At 35.7% G+C, this 21093-nt stretch overlaps 2 protein-coding genes across 2 annotated transcripts in view; one reads left to right on the top strand and one right to left on the bottom strand.

The window, feature by feature from the left end:
• Positions 1 to 6957, bottom strand: part of LOC121381096 (RUN domain-containing protein 1-like) — a 34507-nt gene extending 27550 nt beyond the window's left edge. The window contains exon 1 of the mRNA XM_041510206.1: positions 6898 to 6957. Within this exon, the coding sequence (XP_041366140.1) occupies positions 6898 to 6901 (4 nt within the window). The 5' untranslated portion in view covers positions 6902 to 6957. The remainder of the gene's footprint in view (positions 1 to 6897) is intronic.
• A 1823-nt stretch (positions 6958 to 8780) lies between these two features.
• LOC121382223 (MOB kinase activator 3C-like) overlaps positions 8781 to 21093 on the top strand; it is a 30412-nt gene continuing 18099 nt past the window's right edge. Inside the window, exons 1-2 of the mRNA XM_041511750.1 lie at positions 8781 to 8861; positions 19881 to 20031. Coding sequence (XP_041367684.1) covers positions 8808 to 8861; positions 19881 to 20031 — 205 coding nt within the window. The 5' untranslated portion in view covers positions 8781 to 8807. The remainder of the gene's footprint in view (positions 8862 to 19880; positions 20032 to 21093) is intronic.

The following is a 21093-nucleotide window of genomic DNA, read 5'->3' as shown; positions in this document are numbered from 1 at the left end:
CTCTTACACGTGTGTCAAAATGAAATAAAATTAGGGCCTAATTCACAAAGCTCTCTTAGGCTCTGCTAGACAATAAAGCATTCTCTTTGCAAGTATTTTTGCATTGCACTGCGATATCGCAAAGTTGCGAGAGTGTAGTGAATTAGGTCCCGGGTCTCTAAAATTTGATATGATGCCAATGACATGGACTTTGGAAAATTAATTAATCTAAAATAACTGGAGAAGGGGTTTAAAAAATGTATCAGGGCACAGTAATGAACTAATATATGAACTAATATATAATGTAGGGTTTTATTCTATTACATTATAAGGGCACTACACAGGGCACAGAGCTCTAAAAATACCCCTGCAAGTGTAATTCTGAACTGATATCAGTATCAGCCATTTGTAAAACAACTAAAACATTTGGGCATTTTTATCTCCAAAATGTAACATAGTAGGTTTATCAAGATGATTAATATAAAAGCACAAATTAAAAAACAAAACTGCCACTAATTAGGTTCACTATCTCAGTATCTGAAGCAGTGGTGAAGAAAATATGGTTTTTTGGGGTTTTTTTTAAATAACATACATTTTCATCTCTTACATAACCAAAAATATAAATTACAACAAAGATATTTATGACAATATGAGATAGGTTCATTTCTGTCACATGGTTTCAAATAGTTCTTTAAGTTTGGCCCAACTGAAAATGCAATACCGGTATGTGGATGTTATTTGTTATTAAATTATTGATGTATCAAAGGACTGGACAAATAATACACCAACTGTATATATAACCCCACAGAATAGTTTGAGACTTTTTACAATAAAACAGTAGACAGAGAAAAGCATAATATATAATTATAACAACAATCATTATTATTATTACTATACAGCCAAACCTGGTCTCTTAAGCTGTCACCTTTCTAAGGTCACTCTGCTATTCTCCCAAATCACTATCTGTGTAGTACGTACAAATGGTTGTTTATAAAACCATCAAGCAGCCATGCGTTTCGAAAGGCTACTTTTTACTGCTGAACTGAGATCTCACTATAATACACCGCTTTATGGTAACACACGTTTGAATGGAGTTTTTTATTTGTATATTTATTTTCAAGCATGATGTCCTAGGCACACGACTCCGCTATCTAGGTTATCTGTCCAAGACAGAAGGTTATTAATGATCAGTATTTCGTGATTAGCAAGAGAAAAGTTGGTGTAGTGGCCTTATCCACCGAGTCACTGAACTTGTGTGTGGGAGTTGGTACTGGGGTGCAAACACAGTCTTAAAAAGTGTGTTTGTTTGTTTTGTTTAACAACACCACTATAGCCACATTGATTTATTAATCATCAGCTATTGGATGTCAAATATACAGTCATTTTGACAGTCATAGAGATAAAACCCGCTACATTTTCCCATTAGTAGCAAGGGATCTTTTACATGCACCATCCCACAGACACGATAACACATACCACAGTCTTTGATATACCAGTCGTGGTGCACTGGCTAGAAAACCCAATCTCAAGACCTATAACCTGATGTGATCTTTAAATATTTACAAGCAGCCTAGGCCAAAAATAAAGTTGCTAGTTTCCTATTAAATGAAAAATATATATATATAGGGTACTTGGGTATTTAAAAAAAAAAAAAGAAGAGTAAAACCTGCAGATATTATTTAGAAAAATTATTTTTAATGCTAATTTTATCATCACAAAAATGACCAAAGTAATTATTTTGAATTATTTTCTTGATCATTGTTTAAAATAAACAATATTTTGTTATACTCTATGTACAATAGTTTAAAAATTTTAAGAGCATCAATAAACAACAGTGTGGTAGATGTGAGTGTTGTTCAGGAAACTATTTATTCACATCCCCTGCACGTAGAGTGGCAACAGGTGTTACAACGTCTTCCGGGTCACATCACAATCAATGATGCTGCATAGACCTACTGTTCAATAGCAACAGATTGACATCTTTAACACATGTGTTAGTAAAACATTACCATAAGATGTAGGATATCTTTGTGTACACATGTATTATACTTAGCAACATCTGTTTTACCAGCTTACATTTATTTCATATGAAGCATGCATTGTAAATGCTGTATAATCATACATTTTACAAAAATGTCACACAGGTCTGTGAATGAATTAATGTTTTAACAAGACCCCAGTATAAAAAACACATTACCTATTGACTGTCAAACAATGGTATATGATGATAAACTTTAATACCAAAAATTCTAAATAATCAATGTAAATTGTTGTGAAATAGTTATCTAAAAAGAAAGAAAAAAAGAAACATGAAGATGCATGCATATCAATGCAACATACAAAAATTAAGATAATTTTTTTTAATCAATAACTTAAAAACAATTTTAAAATGAAAAACATTTACCAGTATTTGAAAACACAGACACTTGCACTATTATTTAAGCAATTTTTTTTTTTTATATAAAAGATACTGGAGAATGTGTGCTGCATTACTTAGCCATTCTCATTAAAAACTATAAAATTAATGAAGCATTGTCTGAAAACTTGTTATTTATAGTCCATCCCACTGGGAAAGCCTTTGTTCATACTATGGAATTTACAAGTTGAAATTTACAACAAGTTGAAATTTACAACAAGATAATTATTTCTGAGCAAAAAGATTTTTGTACGAGGTTGGTATGTACTATAGGTACAAAAATCACACACCACAAGCATGTAGCGATAAATGATGTAATATAAGGCTAAAATCTTCACTGCTGGTATCTATTAACTACAGCTACATACAGTATATATACATGTCAATGCAAATTACAAATTAGATTTGGTAATTTAGCATAAATAAAAATAAAGTTTAAAAGTTTGGGGTTTTTACCGACACCACTAGAACACACTGATTTATTAATTATTGATGTCACACATTTGGTAATTCTGACATAGTCTTATAGAAGAAACCAGCTAAATTTTTTCATTAGTAGTAAGGGATCTTTTATATGCACCATTCCACAGATAGGATAGCACATACCACAGCTGTTGATATATCAGTCTTGGTGCACTGGCTGGAACAAGAAATAGCTTATGGCCACCTACAGGGATGTATCCTAGACCATTAGACAGTCGAAATTATGCAAACAAATGAATTTTTTAACACCTATAATATATATTATTTTTAATATTCTGGTTTAGTATTTACTGAATGACATACACCAGTAACAGCGTCCATGGCAAATTTTTTGTGGTTTAGTGTGACAGAATCATGCAGATAACTGTTAAAGGGGAAGTAAACTCAAACATGAGCCTTATGTGCCTACCAACACATACTGACACTTTAAGAAATGAAAAACTCGTAGTTTTAGAGTTAATAAAAAAACTGTCATTATTCCTGCCCGGGGCAGCCATTTTGTTTTGTTTTCATGGTGTCCGGTACTATAGCTTGGGGCGAAGTGATGTCAGCTCATACAAACCTGTATGTACAGTATAAACAAACACAGCAATTTATGACAAGGCGCTTTGTTTTCATCAACCTGACTTGTAAACCAACATAAATGACTTGATAGTGCAATAAACTATTTGATTAAATATATTTCAATTTGCATTATTAGAACGAAATGGTTATAGTATTTTTCTCTTAAAAAATCCAAAGAAAAAATGCATATGATACCCAAGTGATGGTTTTGTTTTCTTTGGGACTATGTAATTGGTCAGTTTTGTGATTTTAGATGGGAAAGTCTACTTATCCAACCCAGCGAGCCCTGCCGTGATTATCCTGTAGGTCAGAAGATCTGCTAAATGTTTTGCATGAAACCATGGAAAAGACTATGGCTTCCCAGGATTTTGAGATATATATGTTGACTGTGTCTTTTCGAAGTCTAATCAATGTAATTTGTACAAATAATTTTTAAGAGCCATGCAGGCTCATATGCTACCCAAGCTAGAGAGTCAGATATGCTTTTTGCGAGCCTCAGGCCCCTGAACTCTCCTCAAAATCGCACACTTGTAAAACATTACACACCATTTAATATAGTGTGTACAGTGCAAAATGGTAGTCATCTATACATGTTTTAAAGGAAACATGTCACGTAAACCATATTTGGCACCAACCATGTACAATTAATTATAAATTGAATCACCTAAAAAAAAAAAATTATAAAAAATTAATTACTTAAAATATCTCCATAAAAGAACCCCAGATACGAGCTCTTAGCGGAAATTGCCGATCTTTAATGAGCAGGGCAATCACGAGGTCCGTGACGTCAGAGACGCGTCGCTTGATCTGAAGCCTTACACTTAAAAGCATTAGTCAGTACCACTCATAAAGAATCTAAGACTTGCACAGCTTACCAAAACAATGAGTGTTCGTTCGCAAAACGTTTTGCCGTATCAATATGAGCTGTTAGTAAATGAAGAAAGACACACATTTACTTACAACAGTGATACTGAAGAAAAAAACGGATAGCGAGTCGGAGGGTGGAGAAACTGATGGTGCCAGACCAGACCGGTCGACCAATTTACAGCCCGGAGCCCGAAAGTAACCCGGAGACAAAACCAAAACTCGGATGCTAATGCCGAGGTGTATACTGTTCATATTTAGCATAAAGATACACCTCGATATGATGTATTTAAATATGTAAAAAATATAAATGTAGGACAAACATTTTTGGGTTGTTTTTTTTTTAGAAAATATCGCATTTTTTATGTTCGGGCTGTACATAATGAAATCTGTATGCACAGTGTAAACAAACGCTCTAATTTACGACAAGGCGCTTCACTTTCATTAACCTGGCTTGTAAAACAACATAAATGACTTGAGAGTATAATCAACTTTTAAACTAAATATATTTCTATTTGCATCAATAGAACGAAATGGGATTATAGTATTTTTCTCTCATAAAAAAAAGTAGCATATTATTAGGCCTATTGGTAGGGTGCGTTAGAGTAAAAACGACCACTCACGATACTACGTAATTGGTCAGTTTTGTAGTTTTAGATGGGAAAGTCTACTTAATCAAGGGTTTTACAGCATTATTTACAGTAATGAAGCAGGGCGGCTGATAATGTCCATTAACATTGTACTATAGTCGCGACAGGTTACGCCACAATACCCTGTGATCTTAAAAAAACTGGCACGTATTTTGTACGCATGTCTAGACCGTGGTAATCACTTACCTGGTCGATACCCTGCAATATACACCTGCCAATCAGGAATCACATGTGCAGGCCACGGAAAGAAAGGACCAATTAACTAAAACAACACTCCGATTCTCAAGTCAGCCCGTGGATGAAACATAATAGTTATTTCGACACCGACAGTAGTGGGTTTTTTTGTAGTTTTGAAGTTCACTTCGTGTTGCTTTGGGGCTTCGGGCGATGAGGAACGTTTTTGTGACGTATTCCGCCCGAAGATTAAAAACATTATTTAAAATTATTATTGTTTTCTACACGTTTTTTAAAAACATATTTAAATACATCGTACTGAGATGTATCCTCATGCCAAATCCCATGTTTGTATATGCCATATTTAATTACTTATTGACGTTTCCTTCTTCGGACGGTGAATACAGATTTTGTTATGTAGGCCTACAGCCCTAACATGAAAAATCTTTTTTTTTCCAAAAAAATAAAAAAATTCTACATTTTTGTTTTAACATATATAAATACATCATGCTGAGGTGTATCTTTGTGCCAAATATGTACAATGTACACCTCGGCATTCGCAACCGAGTACTGTGTCTCCGGGTAACGTTCGGGCTCCGGGCTGTAATTAGGCGGACACCAAAGTACTATGCGGTGTTGGTGTCCAATCTTTTCTTTTGCGATAAAATACACGCGTCTTTCTTCGGATACAATCCTTTGGAAAACCATAAAAAGACAATCCCGATCGTTTAAACTGTTTATTTTTACACCCGAAGGCCGCGCAGTACGGCACTGTTGGACTGAAAAGATCGTAAGCCCCTTACTCCATATATAAACAGTTAACAACAATGGAAGAGTACAGCGGCTCTGACGTCACTTCCCTTTTTTTCCGAACGCTCACGAAGAAATATGCATAAATCGTACTTTGATACTGGTTAGCGTAATTTCTTCATTTTAAATTAACTACACGTATTTTATTGTTATAAAGTTATTTGTATATTATTTTTATATCATTTTTCTTTTAAAATGAGCTATAATATGGTCTCGTGTCATGTTTCCTTTAATGTCTACTTGTCTTATCCTCATTTGTATACTTTGTTTTGGGGAAGGTTTACTTAATTAATTCAACAAAAATATTTTGATGTTGGAAGTACAATCGTATGCAGATTCCTTAAAAACAAATGATAGGTAAATAAGACTGGATTATAAGGTAGCTCAGTTCATGGTTTTTCACGATGTATGTTACTGTAGCTAAATTATGCCAATTATGGTTTATATTTACATAAACAAACATTACTTTGCCATATATTTCATAATAACATGTCTGGGGCTATACTGGTTTGGGGCTAATTATGCACTGGGGCCAAAACATCCTATTACCATAGTATTAACACCTTCAGTTCAGCATATGGTTTGAACCCTCATTAAAAAAAAATGCTCATAATTCTTAATCATAATGGCATCATAAAATGCACAAATTTAAAAATGAGATGGTTTGGTTCGCCTACATTCCTACCTACGTACAAATGTAATACATGCATTTTATTTAGTCAAACATAAAGGGTATAACTATATAAAGTGACAAAAGCATGCAAATATGTTAAATAAGTCGACTCTTTGGGATGTTGGAAGATGAAAATTGGGATTATTGGTAGCCATATGAAGTCGACATAAAACGTCGTATGCATATTACTAAAGCAAAAAAAATAACAAATAGTTTTAGCATTAAGTATCATAAATGTATGTTCGTGATAAAGTATATATTAAAGATATAATCCAATGTTATACCCATAAATTTCGTTGTAGCTCTAAACAGACGTTCAATTTCCAGCCATATTTATGTCCAGCCTACGCAATGATTGACCGGTTTGCAGTATTTGCTAAGCTTCACATATGTATTAATAAACAACGACTAAGAATTGGTCGACGATAAAACACGAATGCCCGTAAAATAAAAAATAAAAAAACGTTAGCGAACGTACGGAACGGAGCATTTCTATCTTTCAAACCCTAGCTCTGTACAAGAATTACTTTTTGAAAATGAATTAAAGAAACGACAACATGTACTTTGAATCACTGTCAAACTATTTATGAAAATCGATTTGATTAAATATTAATATTATCGTTTGGTTTCATCTTTAGAGGGGTGGAATATTGCTTTAGTGGTAGAACGCTCACCTGAGGTGTGATAGATCGTGGGATCGATCGCCCTCAGTGGACTTGTGTTTTTCTTTTTTTAGCAAGTGTCCTTTAATTTGAAAATTTAAAAAATCGTGATATACATACATGTATTTCATATATACTTATTTTTGTACTTATATCCAATTAAGGTTCAAGCACATTGTCCTGGGCACACACCTCAGCTATCTGGGCTGTCTGTCTAGGACAGAGCTTTAGTGGTTAGTGAGAGAGAAGTTGGTGTAGTGGTCGATAAAACTCGCTCTGAATGGGAGCTGGTACAGCCTTCAGCCTTATGTCCGATGGCTTAACCACAACACTACCGAGGCCGGTCACATGCATATAAAATACCCCTTGCAAAATACAGTAGGAGTTTCCATGTGTGTTGGCAACGGGGTGGGGGTGGGGGGGAGGGATGGGGTGGGGGAGGGTTGGGTCTCTTTTTTTTATCGCTTGTATCTATCTCTCCCCTCAGTCTGGCTGAACTCAGTTCAGATAACAACTTAACAATTTAAAAAGATACACTGACTGTTCCTAGGTCATTAAACCCTTACCATTCAATCAAATAGGCACTACAGCAAATGACAGCTTTTGAAGTTAAAACTGAAACTGATTACTCTGTAACGCATAGACCTGTTTTTTGCAAGCGCCTTAACTTAATTTTTGTTGGACATTTAAAAAAACAAATGTTTTAAATCTGGGTTTTTTGACGATATGTAAGAAATAGAATACTACATGAAGCTGTGTCCGTTAGATACCTTTTATCATGCACCTCGTTGTTTAATAACTTATCCAACTCGATTTTGCCCGCTAAATACGATATTTAACAGCCACTCATGTAGAATTCTTTATGAAAAAGGTAGAATTTTTTAATTATATTTCCAAAATACGTTCCTTCCCCACCTCCCTTCTTCTTAATTATGTCATCATACAAACATAAAAACACCTTTAATTTTATCTTTGCAATGACTGAGGGTGGCCTACTAGTAGTAATCAGGGCCGTACCCTGATCAAAATCCGGGAAGGGGGGGGGGGGACTTTTTATAAACAAATGAAACACTATACAGATTAAACCCTGAGATGTGTATGCTATTTTCGGGAGTAAAAAAAAAAAGAAGAAAAAAATGTGAAATTATAAGGGGGACAACTGCCCCCCCCCCCCCCCCCGCCTCCGGAGGATACGACCCTGGTAGTAGTAGCTAGTAGTAGCCTAGTAGTATTCGCTAGTAGTAGGCCTTGTAGTAGTACTTAAAAGTAGTAGTATACTCCTATATTTTTTCTTATTTATTTACTTTTTTATTATTTTATTTTTTATTATTATTATTTTATTTATTTGTTTGTTTGGGGTGGGTTTTGTTGTTGTTTTGGAGGTACAGTATGCATTCGTAAAATATCGACTCTTTTCGATATAATATTCCGTCCTCTATATTGAAGATTCAACCAAACGATAAACACTAAAACCTGCCACCACTTGTCGCAGGCGTTCATACGTGTTGCTATTTTTGAGTAGACGTAAACATATGATGAAAATGGCTGCTTCCTCTCCTTTTCAGATGTTTTTTGCGAGGGATAAGGTAATTTCATTGTTATTAAATACTATGGAAATATTGGCAACTATACTTGTGTAATAAAAATTCTAGAACGGCCGTTTTCTGCCTTAATAAAGCCCCGCCTTTCATTTTGCATGAATTAAAATTGTTGCTCCAGAAAAGTGACATTAAAATAGCCGATTTCGAGGTGACTCAACCCTTCCTGTTATTTGAGCCTTGCCGTCTCCAACGATATACTCCCATTTATTTCAACTGTGTAGAAGTTATTCAGTAATTTTAGTTTGGGGCAGCATAGAAGAAAGATACATTAATTTGGTAAAGAACAAATTGATGCCATAAATTCATAATTTGATGTTTTAACTATTTTCTTTGTTGATAAATAATAATATATCCAGGAAAGTCTGATATATCTGAGACTGTGGTCAACTGAATTTGAGGTCAGATTCATTTCTGTGTATAAAACGGAGTGTTTGTGACAAAGTTGGCCTAGATGAAGTAACCATGTTTCGTCAACAGGTTGTTTCAGATTCTCAACTATTGATTCAATTTTTGGAGTGGAATCTGCTAAATATCTTTTGAGTTAGCTGATCAATGAGATGCAATTCTTGTGTGTTCAGAATGAGTGCAGATCAATTAGCCCCAAAACCAACTCGCCCCATACTGTTTAGCAATCTCTCCCCAAAACAGTTACCAACTCGCCCCAGTGGTTGGTCAGCGCACCCTAGCCAGAGTTAAATATCTTTACATCAATCATTTTTGAGTTCTGTGATAAAAAATTCACATATTAATCACTAATACACACACTACAGGAAGAAACCTGTCAGGAAATCAGGCCTGAGATTAAGGAACAATTAGGGTATTCTCGGAACCGAACATACGGGTACTTTGACCCCTGGCCGCCATTGTTTATCATGTGACGCGGTGAAGCTTCTCCTTAGTTACGTATGGTTTGATAGTGGAATGAGGCAACTTTGGTCGATCATTTACAACAGTTAACGGTCACGATGCCTAACACATGTTGTGCAGTTGGCTGCATAAACCATAACATGATGTTAAAAAAATGTTGACTTTAATGTTGTTGCTTGTTGACGCCAACAGAGATTAATTTAGCAAACAAAATGGTTAAAGCATGTGCAGTGATAAAAATCCCACATTATACTGTAAATAAAATACACAATTCCATCGTTTTAGTATGCCAAAAATACCCAATATTTTATGCAAACGGGTGATTGACATGCTTGATGCTGGCATGTCGACAGAAGACGTTGCAAGGCATGTTGGGAGTTCTAGTCAAGTGATCCGAAATCTTCGCGTAAGATTTCGAACGACAGGAAGCACCAACGACTTGCCACTTCGTGGACATCCGCGTGTTACAACGCGTGGTCAAGACCGCTATATCATGAACACGCATTTGCGCAATGGATTCCAAACTGCCACTGCTACTGCTGCTAACACACCTGGGCTTCATAATAACCTAATCAGTGTGCAAACGTGTTCGTAATCGTCTGCGGGAGCACGGTTTACATGCACGACGTCCTTACGTCGGACTGGCGTCGTGGCAGGCCATCGGTCTACAGGCTGGTAGGTACTGGGTTCGGATCCCAGTCGAGGCATGGGATTTTTAATCCAGATACCGACTCCAAACCCTGAGTGAGTGCTCCGCAAGGCTCAATGGGTAGGTGTAAACCACTTGCACCGACCAGTGATCCATAACTGGTTCAACAAAGGCCATGGTTTGTGCTATCCAGCCTGTGGGAAGTGCAAATAAAAGATCCCTTGCTGCCTATCGGAAGAGTAGCCCATGTAGTGGCGACAGCGGGTTTCCTCTCGAAATCTGTGTGGTCCTGAACCATGTCTGACGCCATATAACCATAAATAAAATGTGTTGAGTGCGTCGTTAAATAAAACACTTCTTTCTTTCCTTATGTCGGATGCGTTTTAACGCAACGTCTTCGTCAAATCGTCTTAATTGAGCACTCGGATACGGCGACGCTGGAATACCGTTCTTTTTTTCGGATAAATCCAGATTTTCTTTACAACGTGGTGATGGCAGGGTGCGTGTCTACCATAGCAGAAATGAACGCTATGCTGACTGTTGTGTTCTTGAACGAGATCGTTTCGGGGGTGGGGGTTCTGTCATGGTCTGGGCAGCCATTGCCCATGGTTATTGTTCACCACTAGTCGTCACTGATGGCAATTTAAATGCTTAACGTTACCGCGATGACATTCTCGCTCATCACGTCATTCCTCTGTTCCATAACAACGCCAACATTTCGATTTTTCAGCATAATAATGCCACCTCTCATACAGCTAGAGACACTGTAAATTTTCTTAGGACAAATAACATTGATTTCATTGATGACTGGCCCGCTAAAAGTCCTGATCTCAACCCCATTGAGCATGTCTGGGATAGTCTGGACAGACGATTGAGGTGTCGTCCCAACCCACCCGCTAACGTCAACGAACTTCGTCAAGTGCTCATTCAGGAATGGAACAATATTCCACAGGCAGAAATCAACACTTTAGTCAAGTCTATGCGCCTGCGATGCACTGCAGTGGTCAATTCAAGAGGTGGTCATACCCGTTATTAAGTAGGTGTTTGTTTTTTTAACCCCTACCACACTTGGTCAAAATTTCTCCCAGTTTCTGTTAACCTATGGCCATGATTTTTGCATCAAACGATGCATCATGGAACACTCTTTAACCTTTAGACTACTGGATTAATTTTTAACAAAAACCACGTTGAGTGGGTACAAGTTTATAATTTTTACTCACATATATTCACTTAAATGTTTCATAAATACATGAAATAAAGTTCATATATGAATCGGTAAGTATTATTTTCGTGTCTTTTTTCGTAATTTTTATTATTTTAGATCGGCTAATGGTGATTAAAATTAGGCAAAAAATCGAAAAAGTTGCATTTACTTACGGGCATTTGTGGCCAGCTGTCCAGTATTTATGTCCATTATTCCCGATAACAGTGGTTTTCTGACCAGAATGTTTTTTAAAACCCGAACTACGATTCATATTGCAATATTTGGTAATTTTCGTTGTTGGTAAAACGATCAAATTTATTATCAAATTAGCTGTTACAATCAGCTATCGATCCCTGAAAATTACCACGACGTGCCGCCATTGTTGTCAAGCGAAAATTCTTGCCAAAAACCACTTTTTGAACTCAAAATTTCAAGGTATTTTCAATTGAAAAAATCAAAACAAAAATCACCATTTTGAAAAAAAATCTTTTTTTAAAAATTATATTTCCGTTTCCGGTGAGTGTCGTGTGCAAAACGGCGGGAAATATGAATTGGGGAATGCACTGTATACAGTGCACAGTATATCGACTGACGTGACATCGGGCGAGATATCTCGCCTGCAGTAGTCAGAAGGTTAAACGCATATATAACAATTATTCCCCCAGTTTGTTTTCATCAAGTTATGTGCAAGCAAAGTTAGCGGAAGTTTCTTATTTCGTTCAGTATACACACACATACACACACACATATTAGTGATTTCCCTAGAAATTTGTAAAGGCATGGTAGACCAAACACTTTTGGGGCATTTTCACCATTTTCGGGGCACTTTTTTTCTATAAAAATACACAAAAATTAATTGAAATAAACATTAATGTAATTTATGTGCTTGCTTTAATAAATGAATGGCAAAAGATGTAAAAGGCATATTTTATTAATTAATAATACCTTTTTGGGTGTTTTATAAAGGCAATTTTAGAATTAATTAGTGAAAAAGGCTTATTTAATCTCAGGGCAGCATGGTGCTGATTAAGGCAAGATGGTGCTAGACTATTGAGGCATGGTGCTGCACCGTGCTAAAACAAGCTAGGGAAAACACTACACATACATATACATAAATCTAAAAATACATAAAAATCTATTCTATTGTGGATCAATGTAAATTTTACTTGTTCAAGTTTAGAGGACTTACCTTTTTACATATGTAGTTTTATGGTATTCTACAGTTCAGTGTGTGTGTGTGTGTGTGTGTGTGTGTGTTTGTGTGTTCGTGTGTGTAATCTGCTTTAGAAATTACCTGCAATAAAATGAATGGTCAACTGCCATATCTGATATTTGTTTTCACTGTTTGACATGGAGAATATAGCATTTAACTATCTCATTCATATATTTTCCTTGAATATGCTACATAAGTGCATCTACATGAGGTAATTTAACCCAGGTTAAAAGCAACTTAGGTTAAATATGTGTAATCTAGTAGCAGGCATACCGATATAGATCAGTTTATTAACAACCATATTTGTCTCCTTTCTCCAGCTGTATACTGTATACTTAAATTGAACTGCAATAACAATTCCAATACAGAACAAGACTGAACAAGAAAATATCTGCAATATCCATTGACTAGATATAAAATAACACCAATGTTATACATATATATATTAACCATTATTTACTCAGGTAAGTTTTTGTGTTTTATTACTAAATATACCAGGTTAAACCCTATTATTAAAACATTTGCATGTTTGTTCGACGAGGTAACACTTACGTTTTATTAGGTTGTAGACCTCGACATGAAAATAACTGAGGGAACTGATTATTTGCTCCCTAATGTAGTTTATGGGGGGCAATTTAAAATATTACCATATTGATACTACATGTATATAAATTCACATGCCAAAGGAAACTATATATTATTCTCCTTGAAACTAATCTCAGGTGTGATGGGTAAGTAGAGAGAGATATTGCTCCCCCTAGATGTCAAGGTCTGAGGATGGCTATATTTTATTATTGCTATTTTTTGACCGACCTCGGTGGCATCGTGGCAGGCCATCGGTCTACAGGCTGGTAGGTACTGGGTTTGGATCCCAGTCGAGGCATGGGATTTTTAATCCAGATACCGACTCCAAACCCTGAGTGAGTGCTCCGCAAGGCTCAGTGGGTAGGTGTAAACCACTTGCACCGACCAGTGATCCATAACTGGTTCAACAAAGGCCATGGTTTGTGCTATCCTGCCTGTGGGAAGCGCAAATAAAAGATCCCTTGCTGCTAATCGGAAGAGTAGCCCATGTAGTGGCGACAGCAGGTTTCCTCTCAAAATCTGTGTGCTCCTGAACCATATGTCTGACGCCATATAACCATAAATAAAATGTGTTGAGTGTGTCGTTAAATAAAACATTTCTTTCTTTCTTTTGCTATTTTTTGTTACCTGCATTCAACCGGTAAGGAAGGGCAACATCATGTGGTAATTTTGCAATCTGTAAAAACAAAAGCATTTCATTATTTCAAGAAACTGTATTTTGTTTTAAGAATAAAATAATGTATTCAGTGGAACATTATACCGTTGCGAATACATCTATATAATAAGATATGACAATAATACTATTGTAATCAACAAAAATTATATTCTGCCCAACCTGCCCTGTCCCCTCGACATTCAAAGTACACGGACACACATCGGTACTAAATATAGATTATACTAATTCAGATTCCCATTGTTCGTTTCTCTTATATGGCAACCCAAGCTGTTATAATACACATAAGACGTATTGCAACTATGTGTTAGCTACAGAAAATAAATGACAATATGTAAGGCATGTAAAAAGTTAATATGATAACTTTATTCTATGTAAACCAGTAATCACTAAGGCTTTGCTTCACCCCCAAAGACCCAGATGATCGGTAACTAGGCCGTGTGACGTCACACCGGTTCCGAGAATTAGTAACCCAAAACTAGGTTAGCCTAAATCACACTTCAGGTAACCTGTTTTTGTTGTAGGTTACCTGATTACAAAAATGAACAATTTATGACAGAAATTAATCATGTTATTTTTTATTCATGACTGATGGGGAAAAAGGTGAATCTTGATGTTACCGGATTTTCTGTTGTATGGTGCTTTTGGAGGAAATAAAATTCCGAAAATTCAATGTCGCGTGGGTGGGATAAAATAAGGACTACAGTGCATGTATTGGTCAAAATCTGTGTGACCGGTTTTTAGGTCACATCAGTATGAAGTCAGGTAACCCAGGGGTTCTAGAATATTTTTAAAATTCACTTGCGATAGGGCCAGTGGATTTGAAAATTCACTGGCCATGGTGAAAAATTCACTTGCCCATTTTTCATACTGAAATCATGTTTAGTGAATTTGTCAATTTACACAACAGATAGGGCATGCTTTATGGTTTGTTTAGAAAAATATGCAAATAATTTTCATCAGTTTAGAAAAAAGTTACTGTACCTATTAAAATTTTAAACTAATTGTTTCCACTAAAACCACCTAAATAATCCATGTTACTGAGACAACAATTAACAGCATTATTTATTTACTTGAATGGGAACTCACCCACCCCCTCAAAAAACAAAAAGAGAAAAGAAACAAGAATCTTTATTAGCATAAAGTGTACATGTATTGCAGTTTAAGGCTTAACCCCCCCCCCCCCCACACACACACACACACACACACACATAATATTAGTAATTTTTCAATTTGGGTACTTTGTTAAATTTATCTATTTCATGATACTGTGTACTTAAGCTTTAAAAAAAACTTTTTTGCAATTTATGTCATATTTTATAAATTAAATTAATAATTTACACATTTAAAGTATTTGTAAATAGTGACATACAACCTTTAAAACTAATAAAAGACTGGTTACCATTTTGCATATTATTAGTATTAGAGTAACAAATCTTTGGATTCCACTGTCAAAAACAATGAACTTTTGTTTTTCCAATGTTTACACTTTATAGATGTTTCTTTTGTTTTTGTAGGACGTAGCGTTGTAGATTATTTTTTTATATATTTTTTTTATATATATCACTTGCCATCGGGATTGCACAAAGTAACTTTCACTGGCCCGAATAAAAAAAACACTGGCCTCGGGCATCGGGCCACCATATTCTAGAAGGCCTGGGTAACCTTTAGGCAACCTGAACGACCGCTCGCCTCTTATTCTTAGGCCTGCCTGGAAATATGTATTTAACCAGAACATTATACATACCATAGGATTGTTGTATTAGAGCGAAAATATTTGACTACCGTTTGGTAGGCAGAGATTGTGAAGAGTTGATATAGATTGGTCTCTTGATGATAAGAGAGTGTTGATAACTGACTAGATGTCCGTCTAGCTCTCTAACTGACTACTCAGGCTAAGCTCACCCCAACTTTACTGTCCATAAGTGTGACAATATTTCTAATTTGGTGTGATAAAACTGCAATATACATGTATGTATTTCACGCCAGAACATACTAGGAGTTCAAAGGTGTCATAGAAGTAAAACAATCGATGAACAAATTAAATTGCTTTTAGTGTGCTGTATTCATACCGCAGGCCTGCTCAAATTAAAAATTTGCATAACCTCTAAAGGGGTAATGCCAAAAGATTTTGCATAACCTATTTTGGTTTGCATAACCTGTTTTTTTCTTTATAATTAAAAAAAAAAATATATATATATACTTAATTTTGAGAAACAAGAGTGGCAGTGGTAAGTAAAAAGTATATGTATACAAATGCTTAAGAGATTTAAAAATAATAATAATGATTAGAACTGTTGTAATAAGTTACCAAAACATAGTGAATGTCAGGTTTGACCTATTATATAAAACACATCATCATGTGTGCATAACAACGTGTGAATAAATAAGAATTCATTGCAAGGCAATCGCTTACCATTAATTTTATAATATTAGTCTTTTATGTGTATATAATGTCATGACATTCAGTCGTGAGTGGGAGACTCAGTGCCATCTTCCTCATCTGAGGAACAGTGGATACTGTCACTGTCATTATCACTGACACTTGTCATCGTCACTGTCGTTATCCGATTCGGAATTACAGTTAATAATAGGGTCACTGTGACTCTGGTTTACCCTGGTTGCTGATCCAGTTCAAGATTGTAATGACCATCACAATATCACGATTTTTGATTGGTTAAATTCGGCTATAACGCCTTCTAACAACCAATGGGAATGCACCTATTTCGCAAGATATTTATACAAATTTGGCTGGTTACGGTACACGCTATGAAAAAGCACTGCATCGGGAACAAGTCTAATGATTGTACTCGCAATAAAAATATGTTGGTACATTGCCGGGATTAATCATTCAGTAAAGTTGACACAAACGGTAAATCGGTTATGCCAAATAAAATGCCATAACCGATGCACAAACGAAACGGTCATTCGTACAATATGTGCAGGCCTGATACCGACACATAAGTTGGGAGAATAAAATACACTATCAAACTCCACCAAACAATCATCATTATTAATACAATAATAGAGTTGACCAAACACTGAGGCGAGTTGCAACTTGTTGGGGTGCCTGGGGTGTCAAAATATCAAACACACACATTCTGAAATAGGCCTTTCTATCAAAAGTTTATGAACAAGATAAGCAAGTTGCTTTTGACATGAGTTATGTAATGTTTTCCAAAAAATTGTCTTATTTTTATTTATAAAATCACTTAAAATGCAACAGTCTTCTTTAAAACAGATTATTTTTCTGTCTTGTATTTAGTATTAAGCCAAACATAAATCTAAACAAAATCAAATAATAATGATCAAATTGTAACAAGGAAATGAGGGATGGGTGGCATTACTTATTTTTAAGGGTGAGGAGTGGCCTTCATATTACAGATCTTTACATCGGGGAGGGTATAAGAATGAATAAATTTTGAATTACATAATTGTTGAACAGCCCCTATGTAAAACGTATGTAATAAAATCGACATTATGACCATTAGAAATAAATGCATTGAGAACAATCGTTCAGGTTACCAGGAAGTTAATAAATTTAATTATGATAACGTTGAACAATACTTTGTGCTTGGTTGACATCTGACTAAACAAAAACACCACGATGTACACTTCAATCAATTGTGGGGTTTTTTTAACATAAAACATAACAAATACATATAAGTATCAGTACAATGAATGAATAACATACATATTATTAATGTGTCTGTGAAGACTGTCTTTTAATAGTGTAACTAATGTTGATAGCAGGACCTCCCATACCATTGTTTTGGCTTTATACACAATAGCTGACGCCATATAACCGTAAATAAAATGTGTTGAGTGCGTCATTAAATAAACCATTTCCTTGTACACAATAAATGTAACAACACATATATTTATTGCGTATAAAGCCAAAACAATGATACTCTCATATATATATATACTCTTGTAAGGTATATTAGCTGTGGGGAATGGTTATATGATAATAGTGAATTAATTGGGCAAACATTACAACCGGTAGTTCAGTATTACATTAGGTTTTATGCCTACCAAAGATCTTGAAGGACGATTGGGGTCAGAAGTGAAATTTGAAAGTTGACGTTTTTTATCAGTAAATCGCAAGTTCAAACAATAAAAATGACTAAAAACAAAACCATAACAACTGTATGATCAACAGAATGAAGTCGATTGACAGAAATAATATTCCACAGTGATTAATGGACCTTCCTGGAAATTGTTAAAATCGAGAGTGACACCCCACGCACGTGTACGGGGCAAACAATGATAAACAGACCTGAATGTTCTTTACTAGAATGTCTGTGATCAAAACATGTTTGGTCTAATAGTTGATATTAACATTAATATTTCAGGTTCCCCATCTTTTTTTGAGGAGTATAGATTAATGCACAATTAATTATGCACAAAGTTCTCTTTTTTTTTATTTTTTTTTTATTTATTTTTATTAGGGTTTTTGGGGTTTTTTAAAATTATTATTAGGAGGTTTTTTTTATTTATTTCCTATCTGTATACGTTGCTACTAGTATATACAGACGAACCTGTCTGTGGCGGCTATACACGGGACCAGGGAAAAGTGGTTGCCATAGAGAGGTTGCCTTCATATCCAGGTCTGAAAATTATCACCCAAAACCTAAGACTGTTGACAGCTTTCACTTCCAGTCCTCAAGAGTGGCGTCACTTATAAATGTCACCATGCTCACCACTCAGTGCACACAATAGTGTTGTGTCTATCCTATCTATTGTATCTCATATCCATGGTTCATTAAGTGTTTTATTTTTTATTCATTTATCAAGATGAATGTCTGGGTTACTAATCCTGTAAGTAACATAATTTACAAAAATGTTGCTGATGTAAGCATTTTATAAAATGTCATATATATTTTTACTCGACTAAATATTGTGAATTGTGTAATTCTGCATTTTAACATAAAAGACTGGCAACATAGTGTTAGTACATCATATATATTTATCAGGGTATGACCCCAAAAAAGTTTATACTCAAACCGTGAATCGGCAAAGCCGTTGTCACATAGGTTTGCGGATGGTTTGTTTAAAATGTGCTGAGGTGTTGTTAAACACTTAACAACAAAGTTGTTTAACAACACCATTAGAACACATTGATTTATTAATCATCGGCTATTGGATGTCCAACATTTGTTAATTCTGACATAGTCTTAGAACAGAAACCTGCTGCATTCTTCCATTAGTAGCAAGGGAGCTTATATGCACAGGGTTGCACATACTACAGCCTTTTGATACACCAGTCTTGGTGCACTGGCTGGAACAAGGAATAGACCAATGGGCCCACCAACAGGGATCGACCCTACACCGGCCGTGCATCAAGTGACCACGCTTTATCACTGGGCCAGAGCCCTCAAAAGTACCCTGTTTCCGGCGGCAAATCGCCACCTGAAACAGCTTTTGCCGCCGCCTACTTTTCGTTGAGTACTTACCATGGCCATGAGAATGCATCTCAAAGGTTCGATTTTTCAAATGTTTCTTGGGGAGGGCTCCCAGACCCCCCGCTTTGCCCCCTGCTATCATCACTGTTATAGCCTGCTACTTCTGAGGGCGCTGCTGGGCTACATCCCGCCCCTTGTTAAACAAATGATTGCACCTGTGTTAGACGCCAAATAGTTTTAGTTTAAAATGTTGTTAAACAAATGATTGCACCTGTGTTAGACGCCAAATAGTTTTAGTTTAAAATGTTAAACAAATGATTGCACCTGTGTTAGACTCCAAATAGTTTTAGTTTAAAATGTTGTTAAACAAATATTCCTTTCCTCTCCTGACCTCTGTTTTTTACATAGACGTTCCGTCCACGCAAGAGTTTTAAACAAGGGACGCTGAAGTACCAGTTGCACCTGCAGGCAAATGCATCTCTCAATGCCGGCTTAGATCTGAAAGAAGTTGTCAAATTACCTCCTGGTGAAGAAATCCATGACTGGCTAGCAGTACATGGTAAGTACTCAATGCATGCTTTCCTGAACATGGTAAGTACTCACTGCATGGTTCCCTGAACATGGTAAGTAGTCACTGCATGATTCCCTGAACATGGTAAGTACTCACTGCATGGTTCCATAAACATGGTAAGTAGTCACTGCATGCTTCCCTGAACATGGTAAGTACTCACTGCATGCTTCCCTGAACATGGTAAGTATTCACTGCATGCTTCCCTGAACATGGTAAGTATTCACTGCATGCTTCCCTGAACATGGTAAGTACTCACTGCATGCTTCCCTGAACATGGTAAGTACTCACTGCATGGTTCCCTGAACATGGCAAGTACTCATTGTATGTTAGGTACATGGTACATAATAGTGTATGATCGTATAATCCAAATAACACTACTCAAAATATCAGCTTAGAAACCTGTTCTGTTAATTTTATTTCCATTAGTGTATTATGCTATACTTAACAGGAGCTCAGCCAGCTTTTTTTTTTAAAGATTGTGAACTTAATATCATTCAAAAGAAATGTCTCAGTGACCCTTAATACATTTTTGTTGCAAGCAATATTCTAGCCAATGTTGTTATTCTTCCATTTTAATTTTTAGGTATGAAATTATAGTTTAATAAATAAATGAAAAATAAACACATTTCATTATATCTTTAAGTATGCTACAAGCATGTTCCAACTCGATGTGAGACTGCACACTATGTATATATAAAACCCCCAAAAACCTTAAAGCACTGCGATTAATTTAAAACATTTTGTACAGCCCATTATTTGCTATGCTTGCCGATAATATGAAATAACAGTCCAATAAAATAACTGTATTCTGTACAGTCTGTACCAGTGAAGTTTACAGACATTTTGGGTGTTTTGTTGACTCTGTTTGGTAAATGATCATTAAAGGTAGTACTAAACCAAATAACTTCCGGCTGGTCAAAGTTCGAAGTGCACCCAACTTTTGATAGAGAAGTGAACACCACAAGTCCTGTGAGTGTGTTGGTTGTAAAAAAATAATAGTTTCATCTGGGTATAAAAAAAAAGCAATTTTATTTCATCTAGTACCAATGT

This window comes from Gigantopelta aegis, chromosome 9, assembly GCF_016097555.1.
Source record: "Gigantopelta aegis isolate Gae_Host chromosome 9, Gae_host_genome, whole genome shotgun sequence".
NCBI lineage: Eukaryota > Metazoa > Mollusca > Gastropoda > Neomphalida > Peltospiridae > Gigantopelta > Gigantopelta aegis.
This window is presented reverse-complemented; position numbering and strand designations above follow the sequence as displayed.